Source organism: Vanessa tameamea, chromosome Z, assembly GCF_037043105.1.
Source record: "Vanessa tameamea isolate UH-Manoa-2023 chromosome Z, ilVanTame1 primary haplotype, whole genome shotgun sequence".
Taxonomy (NCBI): Eukaryota; Metazoa; Arthropoda; class Insecta; order Lepidoptera; family Nymphalidae; genus Vanessa; species Vanessa tameamea.
Window position 1 is genome coordinate 16,322,803 of NC_087341.1, and position 21,240 is coordinate 16,344,042.

At 34.8% G+C, this 21,240-nt stretch overlaps 1 protein-coding gene across 7 annotated transcripts in view; it reads left to right on the plus strand.

Moving 5' to 3' along the window:
• LOC113404103 (GRB10-interacting GYF protein 2) overlaps positions 1-21,240 on the plus strand; it is a 45,194-nt gene extending 23,954 nt beyond the window's left edge. For 4 of the 7 annotated variants that reach the window (XM_064220469.1, XM_064220475.1, XM_064220471.1 and 1 more), the window contains 12 exons: positions 13,996-14,301; positions 14,553-14,771; positions 15,863-15,943; positions 16,417-16,529; positions 17,299-17,386; positions 17,569-17,769; positions 18,096-18,191; positions 18,788-18,911; positions 19,471-19,644; positions 20,248-20,371; positions 20,479-20,584; positions 20,977-21,240. In XM_064220469.1, the coding sequence (XP_064076539.1) occupies positions 13,996-14,301; positions 14,553-14,771; positions 15,863-15,943; positions 16,417-16,529; positions 17,299-17,386; positions 17,569-17,769; positions 18,096-18,191; positions 18,788-18,911; positions 19,471-19,644; positions 20,248-20,371; positions 20,479-20,584; positions 20,977-21,093 (1,749 nt within the window). In that variant the 3' untranslated portion in view covers positions 21,094-21,240. The remainder of the gene's footprint in view (positions 1-13,995; positions 14,302-14,552; positions 14,772-15,862; positions 15,944-16,416; positions 16,530-17,298; positions 17,387-17,568; positions 17,770-18,095; positions 18,192-18,787; positions 18,912-19,470; positions 19,645-20,247; positions 20,372-20,478; positions 20,585-20,976) is intronic. The other 3 variants (XM_064220472.1, XM_064220474.1, XM_064220473.1) reach the window with 3 other exon arrangements.

Consider the following 21,240-nt stretch of genomic DNA (forward strand, 5'->3'; position numbering starts at 1 on the left):
AATTTAAGTATACTGATTTTAATATCAGCATAACATCTTTATAGTAAATTAAGCATGAAAATCGATGTCTTTGAATATCTATAAGATCATCGGAACGTGTGAATATACGTGTCTGTAACAAAAACGTCGATTCTCATATAACAGAACGCTTCCCACAACTAAAAGGAATCATGAACAACATAAAACATTGCAAATTAACTTATCATAAATGTTTAGAGATTGGATACAATGTAGCTAATAGTGGTACAATTGCCTGATGCCTTAGTTAACCCTTACGATGTGTAGACCTAGTACCTCTTAATGTGCAGCCTCCTTCATACACACATGAATCATACAATTAACAGCGGCTAACTCGACGAAACCTAACCCAACCTAACCCGTCTATAACGAAGATTACACAGGGGTACCTTAGTCAAGCAGGCTCTATGCTATACGCGCTGCGTAATGTACATAACCGTATCCGCGCGCCGTACGGATCGTGTCGTCTTTATACGAATATATTTTTCCTGCATGAAAATCGACGTCGTAACGAAATCGTACCTTTAACGATAGTGCATGACTAATGTTGTGTGTTGACGATACAAAAGTACGATGTATAAGACAAAGATTTAGTTATTATTGAATTTGAAAACGTCAATTAAAAGATAATCTTACAAATGCTAAGGATATTTTAAATCATTTTTGTAGTAGCCTAGTAAGCTTGAAAATAATTGACACGATTAATAATACGAACAATAATATTTTCTGTTGGACTAGATTATATCCCGTGAAATGATTTTGCTACATCCGCTAGCTCGACCAATTGAAATTTTGCGTAAACTTTTGGCCCTTGTTCGCCCGCCCGCACCGGATCCCCGGGTGCAGTTTATTAAAAAGGAAAATGATATGACATACGGGTACATGTACTCAGGAATAATGTAGCTTTGTAAAAGTTAAAAACTTTTAGAATTGACTCTGACGATACGAATGAACAAATATTACCTCTATAATATTTTTGTACTGCATACAAAACTTCAAACGACAGTCATATTAAACTCAATATAGTAGTAGTTTAACTTCCGATAAACCGCGATGGTAATCACACGACACGCTTCAAATGGCACCAATGATAAATATTACAGCTGAATATTTTAAAGTTGAAAATGTGTTTTTTATACAAGAATGATGTAAAGACATTTTGTTTCCAAGTGCTTTACTGTGTTTGGTGTACTCGCGAGAACATACGTTGCTTTATACATCATATTAAATAATTATAGATGTATCTTTATTTAAGAATATAATATACACGAGATTGGTTAGTGACAATTTGCTCAGAGCACTTCCATTATAAATCAAATATTGTGATTGAGAAGGATTTCAATTAGTGTTGCACCGTGACAAATGTGAGGGTAGTATTTAATAAATTCGTTAGGTAGGAAACGCCGCGCTGCGTCGCGCCGCTCCCTTTGAGGCAGGTTTTATTAAACATTTTTCAGTGAAACAGAAATTCGGCTGAAACCCCAAAGCCACTGCCGACGTATTGATTTTTCGTTGTCGTCCCTCGGGTCTAAACGAAAAAAATGATATTTAAAAGTAACTAGGTTTGCGCTGCACGTGATATTTTCGACGTGTGTCGTTTGAAAATGAACACGAGTAACTTTTTTCGTTTTATATTTTCCAATAGCGGCTCTAGTTACAAATTTACAAAAACAAATGACCGCCTTCTCCGAGTTGGCGAAGGGAGGTAATAGAGCTGCTCGACAATCGCAAGTTAAACGTTTCACCTGCACATTATCTAGAAACCTGCTTTCTCGGGTTGAACTGTTTGGTTTATCTATTACAACTACCGTTTTGTATTCGTTATGACGAGCAGTTCCGCGAGTAAATAAAACAATTGAATGTAACGAGATGCAATCTCTGTTATTGTTTAACTTAGCGGGGAGTTAACTGTATAATTGACTAATCCCCACTGGGGCGTAGAGCACGCCCGTGGACTTAATATACAGCCTTATGGTTCACGTGTTACGGTTCAAAATACAATTAGGAATTCAGTTCTGTTTACATCAAACATCTTAAATTATGTAACGTAGTTTATTGGAAATAAAACAAATTCATTCGATCTCAATACAATTGCTCGCAAGGATTTTCAGTTCTGTTGAAACATCTGTCTCTTGTTTATATTATAGATTTCAAATGTAGTAAAGTTCAGGAACGTAAACATCGTGAGCATTCGACGTTCATGTTGGATATTGAGCGACCGCGTCTTAACAAAGTAAACACTCGACAATGTGCGGGATGTGCACAAAGAGCTGCAATTTTCTGTGTCAATCAACTATTGCTACCTATTGTTGTTGAGATATCAATTTTCATATCGTTCCAATTTTAAATTAACTTGATAGTTGACAATAGTTTGTAATTTACATTTTAACCTGAAAAAGAATAAAAATACTTATTTTTAAACTATAGTTTTTAAGGCTCGTTGCAAATATCTGTAATTTAATTAACCTCTGAATGGATAAATACGCTAAGAATATTTTTATTTCGTAAATAAATAGTAAGTTTAACGGAACATTATGGTCTCACGAACATGACGGACTAAATTAATGAAAATTTTTAATTAGCACTAACGATAAAAAATTATATAGTTCCTCGCAGTGATATTTGACAGGTCTCAACCAAGTCAAATCGAACAAAATTTGGGAGTCTTCGAATGAATACCCACGTTTGGCTTTTGCATGGTTTGATAATCTTCGGCTTTCTGTATATTGTACTTCCATATCAACTGTCAGTTTTTATGAAAGAAAATATGATTATAATATACGTGCTTGATTTTGACTAGCTTTGGATCCTTTCAATTGAGTTTTCACTTTATAAATTTTACTGGTCAATAATATTTAGTTTTCATTTAAATTTCAGTCAAGTTTGTTGAATATAAAACGATTTTCGGAAAATGTGATTTCGAAGAACTCGAAACAAAATGTTTTTAGATGAACACTGACAGTGAATACGTGTTTTCCTCGATTTTAACTGTTGACGAACTAATGTGTACCTTCCTGCATGATTTGTGAAATCGATTGAAATGTGTTTGGTCATATGCTATACAACCGTGTACGATATCGAAAGTAAATGAAAATAGCATATGACCAAATTATATTAAAATATTTCCATTAACAATACGCGGATAGCTCGATGATAGGCGATTTGTCTAAACTTTACTCCTGGAATGCCTCTAAACCAATCGAAATCTTAGCTTTATAAATATTCATGATTCCTTCTGCTGCTTTTATACGCTTCATAAATTGCAACCTTATTTATAATTTAATTTTTTTTATGTGATTTTACGAGTTCGCTTATTGCAAAGCAATGTTCGCTTGTCTGTCTATGTGCCTTGCGAGGGGAGCTTCGACGAGAGGGCATGCAAGAGTTTGCCTCCCTTCACCGACTGTATTCGTATTTGTCCGGATTTGTTTTGATGAGAACGTTTCGTGTTATTTGATTTCTAGAAAACTATTATAAATATCATAAATGCCATAGTTTTTATTTATGTTTTTGACGGACGGTTTTATTACTTACTTACGTACATTATTATATTAAAGCTTTCGTCCATTTTTTTTCAATTGTAATGACTATTATTAATATTCGTAATTACAAAATAAACATTTTAAGATAAGATACCGCTACGATATTGTAAACGTCAACGTGAGTGGATAGGATACTCGCCTAGCGACTGATTTGGAAAAGATTACTTATTAAATTATTTGAAAAATATAATCGGATAATTTTAATTTTGGAAATATTTCTCCAAATGGCTTTTCGTTTTAATAAATTGAAGGTTAAAGTTGTCTCGTGTGCCAAATAATGGTGGACTAATATTTTAGTTCTTTCTTTAGTCTTCTTTTAGTTCCCATTAAAAACTATTTTTCTGAAACGTAACTTTATTAGTTGGTCCTCCAAATATGAACGCGTCATTTCACACAAATTCTATCTGTCTTATAGTACATGTATTGAAAAACTAAAGGACAGAAAAAAAAATACCGATCAAAAGAAAAAGCAGAAAATCGATGTAAACTTCTATAAACTCTTAACATGCAAATGATAAAACTAAAATCTTTACTAGTTTTACCTGAAATTAATAAATCAACAATCTTCCGCCGCTCGGTCTATCTTATGAACGCAAAGTTCTTTACTTTTTAACTGATACTTTATTTTGACAAACACCATTTATCAGACATGCCAACACTTCCGACGAGCACATAAAAAAGCCACGAGTTTTTTAATTTCGTGTTGACATGATACGACGAAGCTCTTTTTTTGTTTTCTTGTCTTGTTTTTTTTTTTGATCGATTAATTTACCCCAAACCCAGCTAAGCGTTATCGTGTGTTCGCTTCGCTTACGGCGTAAAATAATTACTGACCACGATACGAGACGACACCGTTAATAACATCCAATATTCGAATTATGGCGACACTTCGAGCCGACACGTCGCCGCAATTAATACACGTCGGTTATCTCGATACTAAAATCAATATTGTCTATGAATCGGCTTGCTGTGCAAAAGCAAGTCGAGAGGTTGGGAGTCTATAAAATAAAATGATTCACTTAAATCCGGACTCATCGTAGCAAAAGTTTCTAAAATTTGCGCGTTTTTACTAATATCTGTCACTGTTTACTAAGATTATGATGCATCGACAATAACAGTGATATTACAATTTATGTAATAATTTTATGAATAGCTATTGAAACATTTCTAATATAATAAGCTATCATGACATTTGCAACTACCACAAGTTACAGATAACGTGCCTCGTGCAGTAGTTCTGTAGTATTATTATGCCGTCGAAAAGTTCGAACGTCGTCGGTGTCTTAACCTTTAAAATCGGTGGGTTTTGGGGCGGTACGCCTGTCAAACACAAAACCTTTCGAAAGACGTTACCACGTTATCGTAAGTCTTACATGTTGTAAATATATAAATATGGTACAACTAAAATGCCAGGGCAAGAATTCTTGATTTTGAGTCTTTTTTATGATTATTCTACGTCGCTCTATTCGTAAACGTAATTTCAGTTTCTTTGGTGGAATTAAATTATCGTAAAACGAAGGATTTTTTTTAAAGAATACGCGTACTCATCACGTATTTGCCTTTTTTAACTTTGATTTTCAATTTTCGAACCAGTGAGCTCTTTTAGAAGGTCATTCCCGGCAATTCGCAGAGGCCAAGTATTTTTTAACGATCCCTAGACCGTATAAATACGATTACGATAATTTCAGAAGCTATAGTACTGGATATAATGTGAGATGTAAATGAAATGTATACCTTAAACCATGTCATATAAAAATATATATAATTATAATGATTTAAGAGGGACGTTTCTGCATTTAACGAATTTGTTTAAAAAAATCCTATAGACCACATACGACAAAGTTTAATAATTAACTTTAAATAAATAATTTAATAAATTATTTAAGGCGCGGTCGGAATATATCAATGAAATGAAATCAGAATGAAACATAATTAAGGCAATGAAGTGGTTCACATTATTTGTGTCCTCGAATAAAAATATATTTTTACATTAGAAAGCTTCATAGTTCATGATTCCTTTTTGGAACTTTGTGTTGAATGTAATGAATTAGTAAATTAAAACATGAACTAATCATAGCCCTCGCTAATATCAAGATATGAAAGTGATTAGACGATATATTGAATTTTAATGAGAAAATAATTTGTTATAATATTCTGTATATTATCAATTATTAACTTTCAGGATGAATAAGCTTCTCACGGGCCTCTTCGTTAGTGGACAAACATAACATATATATATTTTTGTTTTCAATTGTTTAACATAAGTAGCTTTATATAATAATTTTGTTTATATATTCCTTCACAGTTGACCTGTGACAATGTTGTCTTTGAATTACTACTAAGTATTTTGTGTATCAGTTAATACCGCATTGATTGCCTTTGGTATTGATTAATTTTTGGCTTTCGGTAAATACCTCCGTTTATATATTAAATGATATTGTTGTAGTCGGTCGGATCTCGATGTTCCGATCGTTTTCATGTAAATTTACATTGATTATTGGTATCTTCAGTAGCTGAAAGTAGTAGTGGTTAACGTGTTAGCTTATTAGGACTTCAACTATCTTCTTACTGCTATATCTTGTTTTTGAATGTCCTACACATTCAAGTGTGCTCGGTCATCGTTAGCGATGAGCCGGCTGCAAAAATCTCACATTTCGTTAGTTTCCCTTATATAGTCGGTGAAATTTTCAATACAATATTTAACGTTAATATGTAAGGTTACATAGTAGTCGAGCCGCAGCTTTATAAAATCTCGGCCTTTACTCTTCTTCGTGTACTGATAATGATGTTTCTTCTGACTGTTTAGGCTTAGTGTGTTAGGTTTATCTGTAGCGATGAGTCGACTGTATGGGTTGTAAATTTATTTACTTTGCTCCTATTCTTAACGTTTAGACTTAATGTGTTAGAACCTATACTAGTGAGCCATTATAGAGTTTATAATAACTCGGCCTTCGCTATTTCCTTCATCACTTTTGAATGTATCGGCTTAATGTGTCAATGTGTCAAGTTATCCATAGCGAGGTATCGGTCGTAAAGGCCATTCATTTCGCTACTCTACACCATGGAATCGGTGGAGTTTTCATAGTAGCACTGAGTTGGCGTTCGCCATTTCATGATACTTCTTACTTTTAAAGGGTAGATTTAATGATTTAGGTTATCGATAGCGATGTCGGTTTTAAAAGCCGTACATTTCCTCTACTTTTCTTCATATAATCGATACAAATTTAAATATCTAAATGTGTAGAATTTAATGTTAGTATTACGTAATAGTATAGTGGATATATTAGTGATGTGCCGGTGATCCAAAGCAGGAATTTCACTATCTTGCACAGCATTAACGAAGTTGTTAATTAAATTAATCAAAAATGGTGCAAGATCATGTTGATGTTTAGTTAAGTTTCCTAATAATTGGGAGCGTGAAATTTATTTTTTTCATCAATATTTGATTATGTTATATCAAAATTCAATTATAACAAAGAGTTAGTATGCAATATGTTAATGTTACCGTTAGTTATGTATCACACAAGTATAGGTTATGTTCTAATAAGTATCGGATAAGGTATATTTATAAGTTAACATATTTCATTGTCGGTGAATTATTTTACTCCTTGCTATTTTATAAATCACTCCAACAGCTGATATATAAATACATTCTTAAAATCAACGAATAGGTAAACGGCTGACAGTTGAGGTTCTGGTGCTGTTCCTACTTTTCCATGTATTTATTAATATACGTTTGATGTAAAGGTAGTATTTTGAGATGGAATTGTATGACGAAAAGTCATTTGTGTAAGATATACAATACTATTCAATTATTTATTTTATTTTGGGAACTCACTTATGGAAACGAATTCATAACGATTTCAGTCCTGATTAAGTCCTAATAAGAATATTATGAGTGCTAAAATTTATTATTCCAATTACATGTTTGGAATGTACTCTTTGGAGATTTTGTGATCACACAAATATTCTACACTTTATTAAACGTCCTATCGTTTCGTAGATCATTTTGGTAGATTTAGTTCCAATTAGAATTCTATCTATCTGTCGTGTCCTTCAAGACATTCCTCAGGTGACGATATGGGTGAGCGCTGCACGACAATGACTCGTTAGAAACGAACGTGAAGTACACGTTAAGCAACTATAACTTATATTATTCAATTGTTCGTTCAAAAATGAACGGCTGGTTTCATAAATTGTAATCGTAGGAATTGATTTAGATAAAAAATAGTTTTTTTTTTTTGTTTAATACAGTAAAAATAACAAGTTTGTTTCCTACTAATAATTAGCACGATTCCATATTCCATTCGATCTAAAAAATGCAATTTGTTGATAAACTATGTATATTATTTTATTGTAAACCATCAATATCAGAATTGTTTATACAATTCCAGTTCAAAAACTCACCTGAATATTGTACAGTGCACTCAGCTCATTTTGATACACTAGCGAATTGACATCGAACGGCTAGTTTTGAGATCCGGCACGTCACTTGGTTTATTTGTTCCTTACCTTATTATTACTATATATGGTAGATGTACTTTAGAAAGTACGATAAGCATAAACATACCTACTTAATGTTAGATGACAAATAGTTTCTCTATTTCCATTATATTAAGTTTGATTGATCTTATCTTTTGGCTGTTAATAAAGACTGAATTAGTGCGATATGGAAATGTGAATGTATTGAGTTGGATAAGGCAGGGTACAAAAATTAACACGTCGATCTTACCAAGTTACCAAAGTGTGAAATTAAGATGATTGGATAGGTTTAATGGATTTTTTACATATCTTTTTTTTTTCGTTATGGGTGTTCTTTTATCAACCGGAACTGCGGCTTCCGTTGTGTTTGTAACATCTTTTTTGTATAAGTTTATCTGTTATCATCTTTAATAAGTTTTGTTTAAAATCTAATTAATAAAGTTTATGGAGAAACACGTCTTAATTTTATTATGTTATCGAACTGATTTATATAATTCCCGATATATGTATACGTTTAGATTTACGCAATAATGCAAAAAAAGTCATCCCCCTCCTCTCGATTAAAGATACAAGGCTAGGACATTTCCCAATCCTAAAGGTATCTGCGACTGCAGACCCGTCACGTCCTCAGCAATATCTGTCGAATAACAGAGATTCAATGTCCAATAAAAGTTCAGTATGCAGACAGCAACAATTGAAACACGATAAATCTATCTGTCAATATAAAATCCTGAAGTACTGGATGCAGTAAAGATAAATAGATAGACACAACCTAAACCTTGAACTGCCTCCGAACAGAGTAATCGCAGCTCTAACAATAATTGCAGCTGTCGGTTCTTTATTATTCGATCGCTACAAACGATATTTCCTCATTTTATTCTTATAAAATAAAATATATACTAAAGGTATAATAAGTCAACACCCTGTTCGACATTGTAACGCCTTGCTTCGCATTCTTGTCTTAAAACACTAATTCATATTAACAATTTTCACTTAATTCATATATTTACATATAACTTATAAATCAATCATAATAATTGAGAATATATTATGCTTGTAAGTTTGCGAGCTACAGATTATACATTGCTTATGTCACGTGCATATTAATGCATATTAATGCAATTATTTGCAAGATGTATTTGATAGATAGCTAGTTATTATTTAAAAAAAAAAAAAATTACATTGATTGAGAAATACTGTAGGCTGTATAAGTCACACATCAGCCCTAAGCAGCAAGTTTACGTTAGCCTATCTAGCAAACCAGAGGTCAATTAATATAACATATTTTCAGTTTATCGCAACCGAGTCGAAACGGAATCGCTGGTATTTAGTTCTCCTACTTTTTATTCTACTAATACAGTTCTGTTGCGGTTCGGTTTAAGCGGAATATAAATTAAAGTATATATTATATGGTTTGGTTACCAGTTACGATTCAACAAAGGTTTACTTTAGTGAGGTGTAGTACCGAGAAGAGCTGGTGATGAAATACATCATACGTGTGAAACAGGCACGTGTGATCCTAATTGAGCGTGGATTGAGTCGCAGGCTCGGTTATTCATTATTCACATCGATCAGACCGCGGTGTGCAGAAATGTACTAACTAAAACTTAACCTTTTTAAATTACAAATGCATATGTAATTAGTTATATATGTATGTAATTCTAAGATATATAATATATATTTTTAATATTGGTATCTTTTATATCGCGACATTTAACAGTGCTTCTGTTGGTCGGTACACTTCTTCACAAAACGGTCCAACCTTGGTTATACGTTTTAAAAAATATATTTTTTGTTAACACTGTGAAGCATTTTCAAATAAAAATAAATAATAAAAGTGCTGACAAGATTAAAGTTGACACACAAGGGTTTATATATACACAATAAAATATTATATTAAAGGAACAAAAGGTGTTATCTATTTCAAATACTGTTCTGAGTATAGGCGCACCTTAAGTTATTGGCGTTTTAATAAAATAAACAATAAATATAATCTCATTTGTATTTTTGTGTTGTCGCTACTGTTAGTCGTCTCACGCACACAATAAGACATCTTGTAAGCATGTGCGTCATTCACTCACACTAATGGCCGCCGATAATTTAACCTGGAGGGGCGCGCCTTCGTGAGTGAATATACATAGATCTATATGACCTTTTAATGTTGCGTGACGAATTGCAAGGAAAAAACTGCACATCCAATAAGTAACGATGGCGTCTTCTCATAGCTTAGCAACAATTTGATTAAAATAAATGGACTAGTGATAAAATTGAGTGCTGTACGTACACTGTACGGCGCCTGGGCAGCATAAGTAGGGTTCCCTAGTGCTCAAACATAACAGTATGTGAAATTGTATATAAATTGATATGTAGCAAAATTTGTGGATATAAATCTAAGCATCTTTGGTGACAGATGCGAGACAATTTGAATGTACAAATATATTTCAATGTATATTACATACCCGCAACAAGTGGGCAGTTGTTAGTCGTATTCGTAACTAGGATACACGACTGATACATAAGGGCTCATTCACAGATCGATGAATGAAAATTTTCTCTTCCTGCGCCCAAAGTATTATTTTTACTATTTTATATTTGACATACTGACGTAACGTATTTACACGCTCACGAAGCCTAAAATCTTATAAATACGATAAAATTCAACAGTCTGGTATTAAATAATAATCAAAAAATCTATTCGTCGTTATTTTGAACAAATATTAACAATATTTTTTTTAAAGACGTCATCGTAATTTATAAGCAATGACAGTAAATATAAAACACAATTCAATAAAATAAAAAAAACCGGAGCGCTACTGTGTCTTAATTAATGAAGAAATTTAATTAAAACTTTAATATGTACAACTACACTCTTTGATACAACTTCAAACATATGTTAGAATTAATAATTTCCGAGAAAAACACCGCCGATTCACACACATACACAGGGGGGTCATAGTATAGTCTAAGTACTTACAGCGACGCACATGCACGTTCGTCGTGACAAAATAGACGCATATATTTAATATCTAATCGGATATGATACATTCATCCTCACACGTCGGCGGTCTAAGGGATTGTTTATTCCAGGGACGTGTCCAGCGTGGTTACGGTTATTTGCATAAAGAAGAATTAAGTCTATGATTTTTATATAATAATGATATCGCATCGAGAGCAGGTAATCTTTTACCGTAATTTGAACGTTATAACGCCTTATTTATATAACATTTTATTACATAAATGCTTAATGTATGAATATGTTCGTTTGTGTTATTTTGATTGGTTTTCAACTGAACACTGACTTGCACTTGATTTAAATACATCAATATACTTAGGGCTTACGACTACACATTACATTAGAGGTTATACCATTGGAGTTGCTCTCAGTGCGGTTAATACATGTATTTTTTTATTGTGTTCATGTTTATAGAAGTTATATAATGTGATAAATATTATTATTTAAACAATGTGTTACACGATATCGATGTTGGTAATATGATACGAAATTTGCGCTCAAGTACATTAAAGAGAATATACATTTAATTTTCCTGTGATAAAGTTAGTTCGGTATCTAAAAAATACCATTACCTAATATAAACATTAAGTACATTAAAAAAAAACAAGCTGCAACGATCATTGTCAAGGCGAATATTTGAAGGAAAAATCATTACTATTTCCTCGGTAAAAGAAACACTGGGTTTTAATAATCACTCCCTACCCCGGGGTTCTAACCTATGTAGTTATTTTTCTACCTTACATCATCTATAATTCTTCTTAATAATTTAAAGTGCTTCTACTCTATTCTCTCGAGGCGGTTTCCCGGACAGGCTAATTATAAAGGCATTGTTGCTAATAGTTTGTTTTATTTTTTATATAATCTGAATTAACAGATGACCGCTTTTTCGAATTGCATTTCAGAAGTAAAATGCTTCGAATATTACGAAACAAGTTAAACTAATATATTTTATATGATTTATTAAGGCATTCTCATTTTATATATCGGTATTTGATTTTGCCAAAATTTTTTTTTCCTTAACGAAATGATCTTAGTAATAGTTTGCGGACAAAGGTTCTTGCACATATTATGTTAATATACACACCTTAGGTATTCCTTTATCACTTATTTGTATCATTTACTTAATTAATTAACCTCGTAAAATTGGAAATAACGCAACTGTAAAAATTATGAGCGTTTCAGTTCTAATAATAACTTAATCTTCTTATAAATTGTGTTCTCCAGCAGCTTCTATTGATTTGCGTGTATCGTCAGACGCCGCACCGAACTACCTGAAATTAGATGAGAAAATATATATAATAATATAAATTGCTTAGTGATTATTATATTAGTGAAGCAAAAATGCATCTCGAATGCTCGACGAGCATTGTAAGTTCTTTAATATTATTAATTAGCACTGGTCAACCGAGTATCGATAGTTGTTCAACTTTGTTATTTGAGTTAAATAATGTTTATCGAGTAAACTATTCCTTAACAGTATGATATTTTGCAATGCGCCGTATTAATTCAGTAAAAGAAAACCTTCTCATTATATTTAAACTCCAAAGTAATTAGAAAAGGGGAGAGTGTTATAAACAAAGACTCGTCACATATATAAAGTCATTAATAAAGTAATCGATAAATTGTTTCCTGTGTTTATTTAATTTTCGTAAACGTTAATACTTTCGGTATTTGTGATCGTTAATATATTGAGACACGAGAGTCACGTAGTTTGAATTCACTTCACTTTGAATATAAGATGAAAGTGGTCACCGAGATTATTAATATTTGATTCGATCGAATCTAATGAAATGACCTTACCTCGATGATGTTGACATATGTATACGGTCATGTACCCGGGCTCGGCGCACTCGGCCGGCGCGCGGCAGTCCGGAGGGGAGACGTGTGCCCGCGTCGATGAGCGGCCGGCGAGTAGGGATGCGCTCGTAACCAGCCTCCATCAAATAAATATGCGTATTGTTTTAAAAAACGTCGATGCAAACTTCAGTCTCCGCTTTTAGCATTGTTGCAATGTAACACTTCATTTAATATCATGTTGACGTAATTATATTTCATCGCGGACTTTCTGAGTATTAGCGCCTTGTTTATTGTTTTACGTTTAAACCGATTCAAATGATAAAATATATTAATGTTCAAAGATCAGCCACGTTGTTCCTCGCATTTAACTAAACGACTAAAAACAAAATAAGACAACTTTAAATGGCGCATTGCTGGACTATGGCGTCTCTTTACTATCCACTGCACTTAACCACCACGCTGCACTAAAGAGGGCTGATGGATACTATTAGCAGATCGTCAAACGACACGTCATGCATATAGCGCAACCTTGATTGGAATTAACGTGTTTTTTCATAATTATGTATAATTACTATTTTGGTTTTAAAAAACATCTTGACTTATTCTATATAATACGAAGGCTCGTTCTTTTAATTTAATGTTAAAATAATGTGACTGCATTTGGTTGTGAATTTGATAAGGATTGTATACGCAGCGACACACGACCCGGTGCTGTCACTTTACACGTTCGTCAAGTTCAACGTGTAACGCAGAATAACTTTTGAAAATCTTTGAACGAAATAATAGTGTTTTCATTCAGTTCCGTTCAGCGAGTAGTCCGATACAATCGCCTCACGTTGACGTTGTAATATCCAGTTTGTCATTATTTTATTAAGTGACTAACTAAAAAATAGAAATTGTAATGTTTCGTAACTTTTCAATGAAACTTTCCGTAACAAATCTAGACCCGAGTTGAGTTTCCTTCGACGCTTTTAAAATTCTTGCACTCATCACTCACGCATTTTCATAAACACGTGAATCGTTTTCATTTAGGGAGTCATGACTCCTTTAATACGTAACAACAGGTAATGATGATCAGTTATATGAAATACATATATAGGGAAATATTACAAGGTTTTATAATAATGTACCCGTGTCTTACAGCCGTCCTCTGCGATATCTTCCAACTCGTTACTGCCGGAGGAGATAGCCAAGGAGATGAAAACCGAGGATCAAATTCTAGCTCAACTCAGGGCTTCGCAAAACTTACCTACCCCTCCGACTGCGCCCTTCCTGACCGACAGTACCGCGACCACGACCTCAACGTCTTTGACTATGAACACTACGAATGATGGGTTTTCAACCGTAATCGCTACTCCTGACCTGGAAAAGTTGCAGAAGTTGCTGCAGAACGACACTGTTACGACACCCGCCCCCACCGGTGACGTGAAAGACGCCGAAAATGTCGAGGTAAGTCTTTTCAAGTTTGTAATACAATTCTAGACTGTTTATCACTGTTAAAGTTGCTGGCATTTTTTTATAGGAACTTAGTTAAATGTGTTTCTAATTATGATTTAAAAATTTCATTTCAAAGTCAATTAAAGTAATGATTGTAAAATTACTGGTTTCTTAATATTAATATAACAGTGAACTGTGTATTTGGATGTCAGGTTAAATTCTTCATTGTAGATTTCGTGATCAAGTTGTATATGAACTTATAGGTTACTTCGTCTAAACCGGCTAAGGCTGAAGCTACCTCTGAAACGCCAGTGAAATCAGCACCAACCAAAACACCATCGGAAAAATCAAAACAAGCTAAAAGTGACACAGACAAATCTGCTAAAGCCAAGGACGTTACCAAAACTAAAAATAAAAAGACCAAAGAAGAAAAGAAAGAAGATAATGACGGAAAGAACAAAGAAGAGGAAAGCAAGTCCGAGGTTAGTAGATACCGATGTAATGTATACTATGTTCACAGGTGACAAAAAATAGAAGATTCATTTTCGGTATTCAAGGAATTACAACTTGTATCAATATTAATATTATATTTATTAAATGCTCGAATACATTTGAAATGTAACGTAAGCCTTTGAAACTTATAAAGTATACATATTTATATTTTTATAAAATTTTATGAAAGAGGATTAAAGAGGATTAAAAGAGGATGAATATAATAGAATGAACCATTGAAAGGTTCATAACATGTATCTTTGCTGAAATTATTTTTAAAATTTATTATATTCTAATTTTTATCTAGTTCAGAATAATGCTTAACTTGTCTGCGGGCGGGGACGGCAATAGCCCCACAGACTAGCCCTCACTTGCACGTCACTAGCCCTTACACCGTTAAGGTTTTGACTCGTTGCGCTTACTGTATGTACGCAGAGCGTGTATTTTGTGTCTATCACATCTCGCTTATGATACATACGCAGATAATTTTCGTTACGCTCTTAGTTTAACTCAGTAGTAGTTGAAGGAAAAAAATTGTTGGTTACCGGGAATACCGGGTAACCGATGATTGCGGGTTCAAACCCAGGCAAGCACCACTGAATTTTCATGTACTTAATTTGTGTTTATAATTCATCTCGTGCTCGGCGGTGAAGGAAAACATCATGAAACCTGCATGTGTCTAATTTCAACAAAATGCTGCCACATGTGTATCCACCAACCAGCATTCGAGCAGCGTGGTAGAATATGCTCCAAACCTTCTTCTCAAAAGGAGAGGAGGCCTTAGCCCAACAGTGGGAAATTTAAAGGCTGTTAATGTAATGTAAAAAAATGCATGCGTACAATTATTGATAATGATTTCGCCCTGGCCGCCCTCGGTCACGCCGGCGACGTCAGAACCGCCGGGTGGACGGGGTATCTACATACGTGTGGGGCGCTGTGACGCGGCCGGATACAGTTCGGGCGTTTTATATAAACATCAGGTAAACGTCGGGGTAAATGGTTAGCGCCGACATACGCGCCGACCGCTGGAGAAATATTAACCATTCCTTACATCGTCTTATATTATGATATTTTTTTACAGAAAGCATCGGTTGAATCTTCACCGACGAAGAACAAAAAAGAAGAGAAACAAAGTAAAAAAGAACTAGAAAAGGAGAAGAAGGTGAGATTTCTTTTATAAACTATAACTATATCGCACTTTAACAACAATCCGTTTGTTTTGCAAACGCAACCTTTCAATAATTGTTTGTAAATTTAAAGGCAACGGACCTCAAATTTATGAGTATTATTCGCTTGGAATGGCGTATCTTCAAGATGTGATGTATTTTGATTAAGTGTAATTTCCTTAAGTCCAACTCCTGGAGCAGACGTAAAGCTTGGAGTGTGGAAAAACGCGAGAGTTGAGTTCTTTATAGATAGCGGGAAGCTAAGGGTCGGGCGTGTCACCGGCGTGTTTAGATCTTATCGGCCTCTTCAAAACGGATCGTCACTCGCATATGAATATGAAATGAATCCGCTAATAATATAACTGTCGATATTCACATGATACCGACTAAACGCAAGGAACGTTTATGACAAATGTTTGTATTTTTGATGGGTCTAATTTATTGATTCGCTGTTTTAATATGTGCACAGGAGTGGATTAAAGAAGGCTTCACAATTGTCAAAGCTCCCGAGAAGGGTAATAATAAAGAATCCAAGAAGAAGGCCGAAGAGACCAAGGCGGCCGAGGAGGTCGAAAAGAAAAAGTGAGTACACATTAATTTATTACAGCCAGTGATTACCAGATACAATATCGAAGCCTTATATTATAAATGTTTAATTAACACCGGTGTGAAAGATACTTCGGAAGGCAAAAGAACCGGCGGAAGGAACTCTATTCGTCTGTTCAGCATTTGTTGTTGACAATTCGTTATATTTGTATTTTTGTTCAAATGTTTTAATACGTCTAAAGGACCTATAATTCTATTCATACATATATATTGCAAATGTGGAGGGTTAGGTGTAAACTTTTTTATAATTTAATTACGTGTTCTATTTACAACAATATTATAAGATGTCAAGTTCTGTCAATACGATTATTATATAGCACAATATAGTTTCGACAGAATAAGCGACAATCATCACACAAACACAAGAAGTGAAGATAAACTTCTCACGCCAACTTCGAACACATACAACCTTCCAACTCCGAAAACCAATACATCTTTCCAGATGTGTTTCTTTAATAAATTTCGTTGTTTTTAAAACTGTCTAATAATGCTTTTTTTTTTTAATAAAAAAAAACAAAAATATTGTATAGATCGTTCAGGACATATACATGTTATACAGTTCTTGTCGATTTTTCTTCGTAGAATCAACACCCTGAAACGAGGGTAGCTCAACGTTCCGTTTAATCGTCTAACATGCAGATTGAATGAGGAATATGTTGACCTTTTTTATTTCAATTAATTATAACGTAAATGGTAGACAACAAAGCTATTTCAATTTCTCGTCAATAAAATCACTCAACAACAGTTCTCATTCTAGGAAAGAAGAAGAGAAGGTCGTCGTCGTTAAAGAAGAGGAAAGAAGGAAGATGACAGAATTAACAAAGAAACAGCAGGTCAGATAGTTTGCTCAAAACGTTTAAAAATGGAAGTTATTTTAAAGTAATACAGTAGATAATGAATTCTACAAGTATTTTTTAAACGTCCGCAATTATATGCGTTAGATAATATTTAGTTAAAATCTAATGTACTAACCACTGGGCGTTCGTATTTAATTATTTTTTTTTCTCAAAAACAGCGACAAATACTTGATTCACTCTCGAAGAAAGCCCCGTGGTCCGCAACGCAGGCTGCAACCACGAAGGATGGGATCAATCTCGCTGAGATACAGCGCCTGGAGAGGGAGAAGAAACTGGAACAGATAAAGGAGCAGCAACACATGATGCAGCTGATCGCTCAGCAGCAGGCCGAGGCGCTCGCGAGGGAACAGGTCATAAATGTATGTATTACATCTGTATAACGAGCATCTATTTATTGGTCATCCTGTTCGCTTATGTGGCTGCAGCTTAAGTTTATTTGCGACTTTTTAGTTTGAACGTATATGTTCACACATCTGAAATATATAAGATTTAAAATAAATTAAAGCCATAATAGTTGTTTTTTGTTTTAAATAATTTAATAAAAAATATACTCAGTTAAAAGCAATGTATGCTCTAATTTATGTTTAATAAAGTATATAATCGTTCAAAGAATTTATAATTTTATTTGCTACGCTTTGCTTTCACGCCGCCATTTATGAAAAGTACGATACAAAATTTCTTTTAGAGTTTGCTCAATTCGCAGGATTCGCAAACGAATCTACCCTGGAGTAAGAAGAAGTCGAGCAACACCGGGTCCGGTCAGAGTCTAGCAGAGATACAGGTGATGACGAAGTTACTTTCTAGCGTCACTTTGATTATAATTTACATCAAGATTTATAAAAGTAAGGCTATATTTGATTTTTTTGCCAGATTGATTGAAACATAGTTTATTATTTAATTTAGAACAATTTTACAGCGGATTACTATTATTATAAATTAGTTAACTTAAAAAGAGCCGAGATGGCCCAGTGGTTAGAACGCGTGCATCTTAACCGATGATTTCGGGTTCAAACCCAGGCAGGCACCACTGAATTTACATGTGCTTAATTTGTTTATAATTCATCTCGTGCTCGGCGGTGAAGGAAAACGTCGTGAGGAAACCTGCATGTGTCTAATTTCAACGAAATTCTGCCACATGTGTATTCCACCAACTCGCATTGGAGCAGCGTGGTGGAATATGCTCCATACCTTCTCCTCAACGGGAGAGGAGGCCTTAGCCCAGCAGTGGGAAATTTACAGGCTGATTATGTTTTATGATTATGTAGTTAACTTAATTGCGTGCGTGACAGGCACAACAGACATAAGACACAACAGACAGAGTTCCCGGAGCTGACATCTATGTAAAAACTCGTAACTAAACCCGAACCAAATAATTAGGCGGAAACGAGACGGCAATCGGCCGCAGCCCAGGCAGCTGCTGCGGCTCACGCCATTGAGGAGGCCCAAGCGCTCCCTCCGCCTCCGCCCAACCACGCGCCGTGGGGGAACTCACATAACGGTGGTAAGTCATCTCACCACAAATTTATTTAAGTTATACTTGCATGTCACCAAGAAACTCGTCCGCTAAACGGCAATAACGGATCGCAACAATACCAAGTGTGTCCGGTTTGAACGGTGAGCCCGTATAACTACAGGCACAAGGGACATAACATCTAAGGTCGCAAGGTTCGTGTGTAAGCGACAGAAGGAATGCTTAATGTTTCTTACAGTGTAATCTCTTTGGGCAAAGATGACCACGTACCATCAGGGGGCCATTGACTCCTCCGCCCATATTACAAAAATCAAGAAAGTAAAACCACGGGCTAAACGTATTCGATACACATTATTTAATTGGTTTACAAAATAATACAATTTAATTGAAATGCATATAATCTTATATTTTATGATTCGCTTGTGTTTATCCCATTTATTTGAGGGCAATTATTGTTCAGATAAAGAGAGATACAGTATATTTCATGGACTTCATGCTCCTTGGGAACGCTGTTATGGTGACCTCATTTCCTGCATACGTATAGTGTTCATTGGTCCGTTCAGACTGGATATAGTAAAATAATTTGCAGGTGGTTTCTGGGATACGCAACCTAACTCTTCGAAGCCGGAGAAGCCCCAGGAGCCGAAACCGGAGAAGAAGAAGAAGGTTGTCGTCTACGCTCCAAAGAAGGAGACCTCTCCGGTAGCCGAGTTCGAAGCATGGTGCAGCAACGTGCTGACCTCGTGGAGCTCCAAGATTGATGGTTAGTTAATTATAAAAAGACAAACATATATATTCTATATTGATTATATATGAAGGAGATTCAAATGTCGATATTATTAATTCAGTCAGTACACACGTCTGGCGCTGGCGCTGTCCCAAGACCAAGGGACCAAGAGCTTCACTCACATGAAGGAACACACACTGACAGATACACGATTCATATCCTTCGATATTCGGCTGTTTCACAAAATACATGCCCGTCTTATATTTTTTGCAATTGACGTCTCACCACTGACCACCTATAAAACGTCAAACACATTGTGTGCCATTGTAATAAATAATAAATGTGCTCGTGTAAATTCGTTATCTCTAACATATACATATATATTTAGAATTTCGATACACACATATACTTGTAATTGATATGCTTACTAGACATTTCATTATTGTTGTTTTAATATAACAATAAAGAAATGTTTTATATTGATAGAAAAATATATATATATACGCTGCAAGAGTTTCCTACCAGTCCGTTTCATTCACCTTTCAAATGTATGAGTCTTTCTTAGACATTATTTAAATTAAAGTTAATCAATTATTTATTTCTGTTCGAGAATACTTGAATAGTACATTATTTTTCCAGTGCCGACGTTCGTGGGCTTCCTCAAGGACATAGAGTCGCCCTACGAGGTGAAGGACTACGTCAAGTGCTATCTCGGCGAATCGAAGGACGCCAATGATTTTGCTCGACAGTTCCTCGAGAGAAGGTAAGTCATCACACGAATAAAATGTACTCGCATACTTTGATCGTTATAAACATATCTTCGCAAGTTCATATAATAGGGCATATCAAAACTTTTTGTCTACTCTGCAGATCTAAGCTGCTCCGCGTGGGAATGGTGACGCCCTCGGACGACCTTTGCTCCCCCGCCATGGCCGTCAATCCGCGAGCCTCGCTCTCCGACTACCAGGAGGTGAAGGTCGGGACTCTTATCGTATAATGAGTCTTTTTTTATTATTTCTTTATTATTTACTTTAAGTTTGACACACACATACAAATACACATACCAATAAAACAAAATCATAGTTTTTACGTTAAAAGCAATCAATATCGTCATCAATAAGACCAACTATAACCCACCGAATAGACGCGAGACGCGAGACGTCTGTCTGTTGTGTGACATTACATTTAATGTTATCTATTTCGATCCAATTTGAGGACTATTCGTTGAGAATAAATACTATTTAAGTAGATAAGACACTGTTCTTTTGTTAAGTTTGTTTTTGATTGACATTATTTTAAGTGAATTAATTTATATACTTTAAAACAATACAGGCACATTCTGTAAATACCCGCTTCAACCTATTCCAGGGCAAGGGGAAGAAGTCGAAAAAAAATAAAATGCTCAAAGTCGACGCTCGTATCCTCGGCTTTTCCGTGACAGCCGCCGAGGACAGGATCAACGTCGGCGACATTGATACCGTATGAGACGACGACTAAATTGACTACTCGCCATGTGATATCACCCGGAGGTATTTAATTAATGCACTATAAATTAAAAACGGTAACGGTCTCACAGCGCCCGGTGGTATCCACCGGACGTCGGTGCAGTACGCGTAGACATTTTTATAAAAA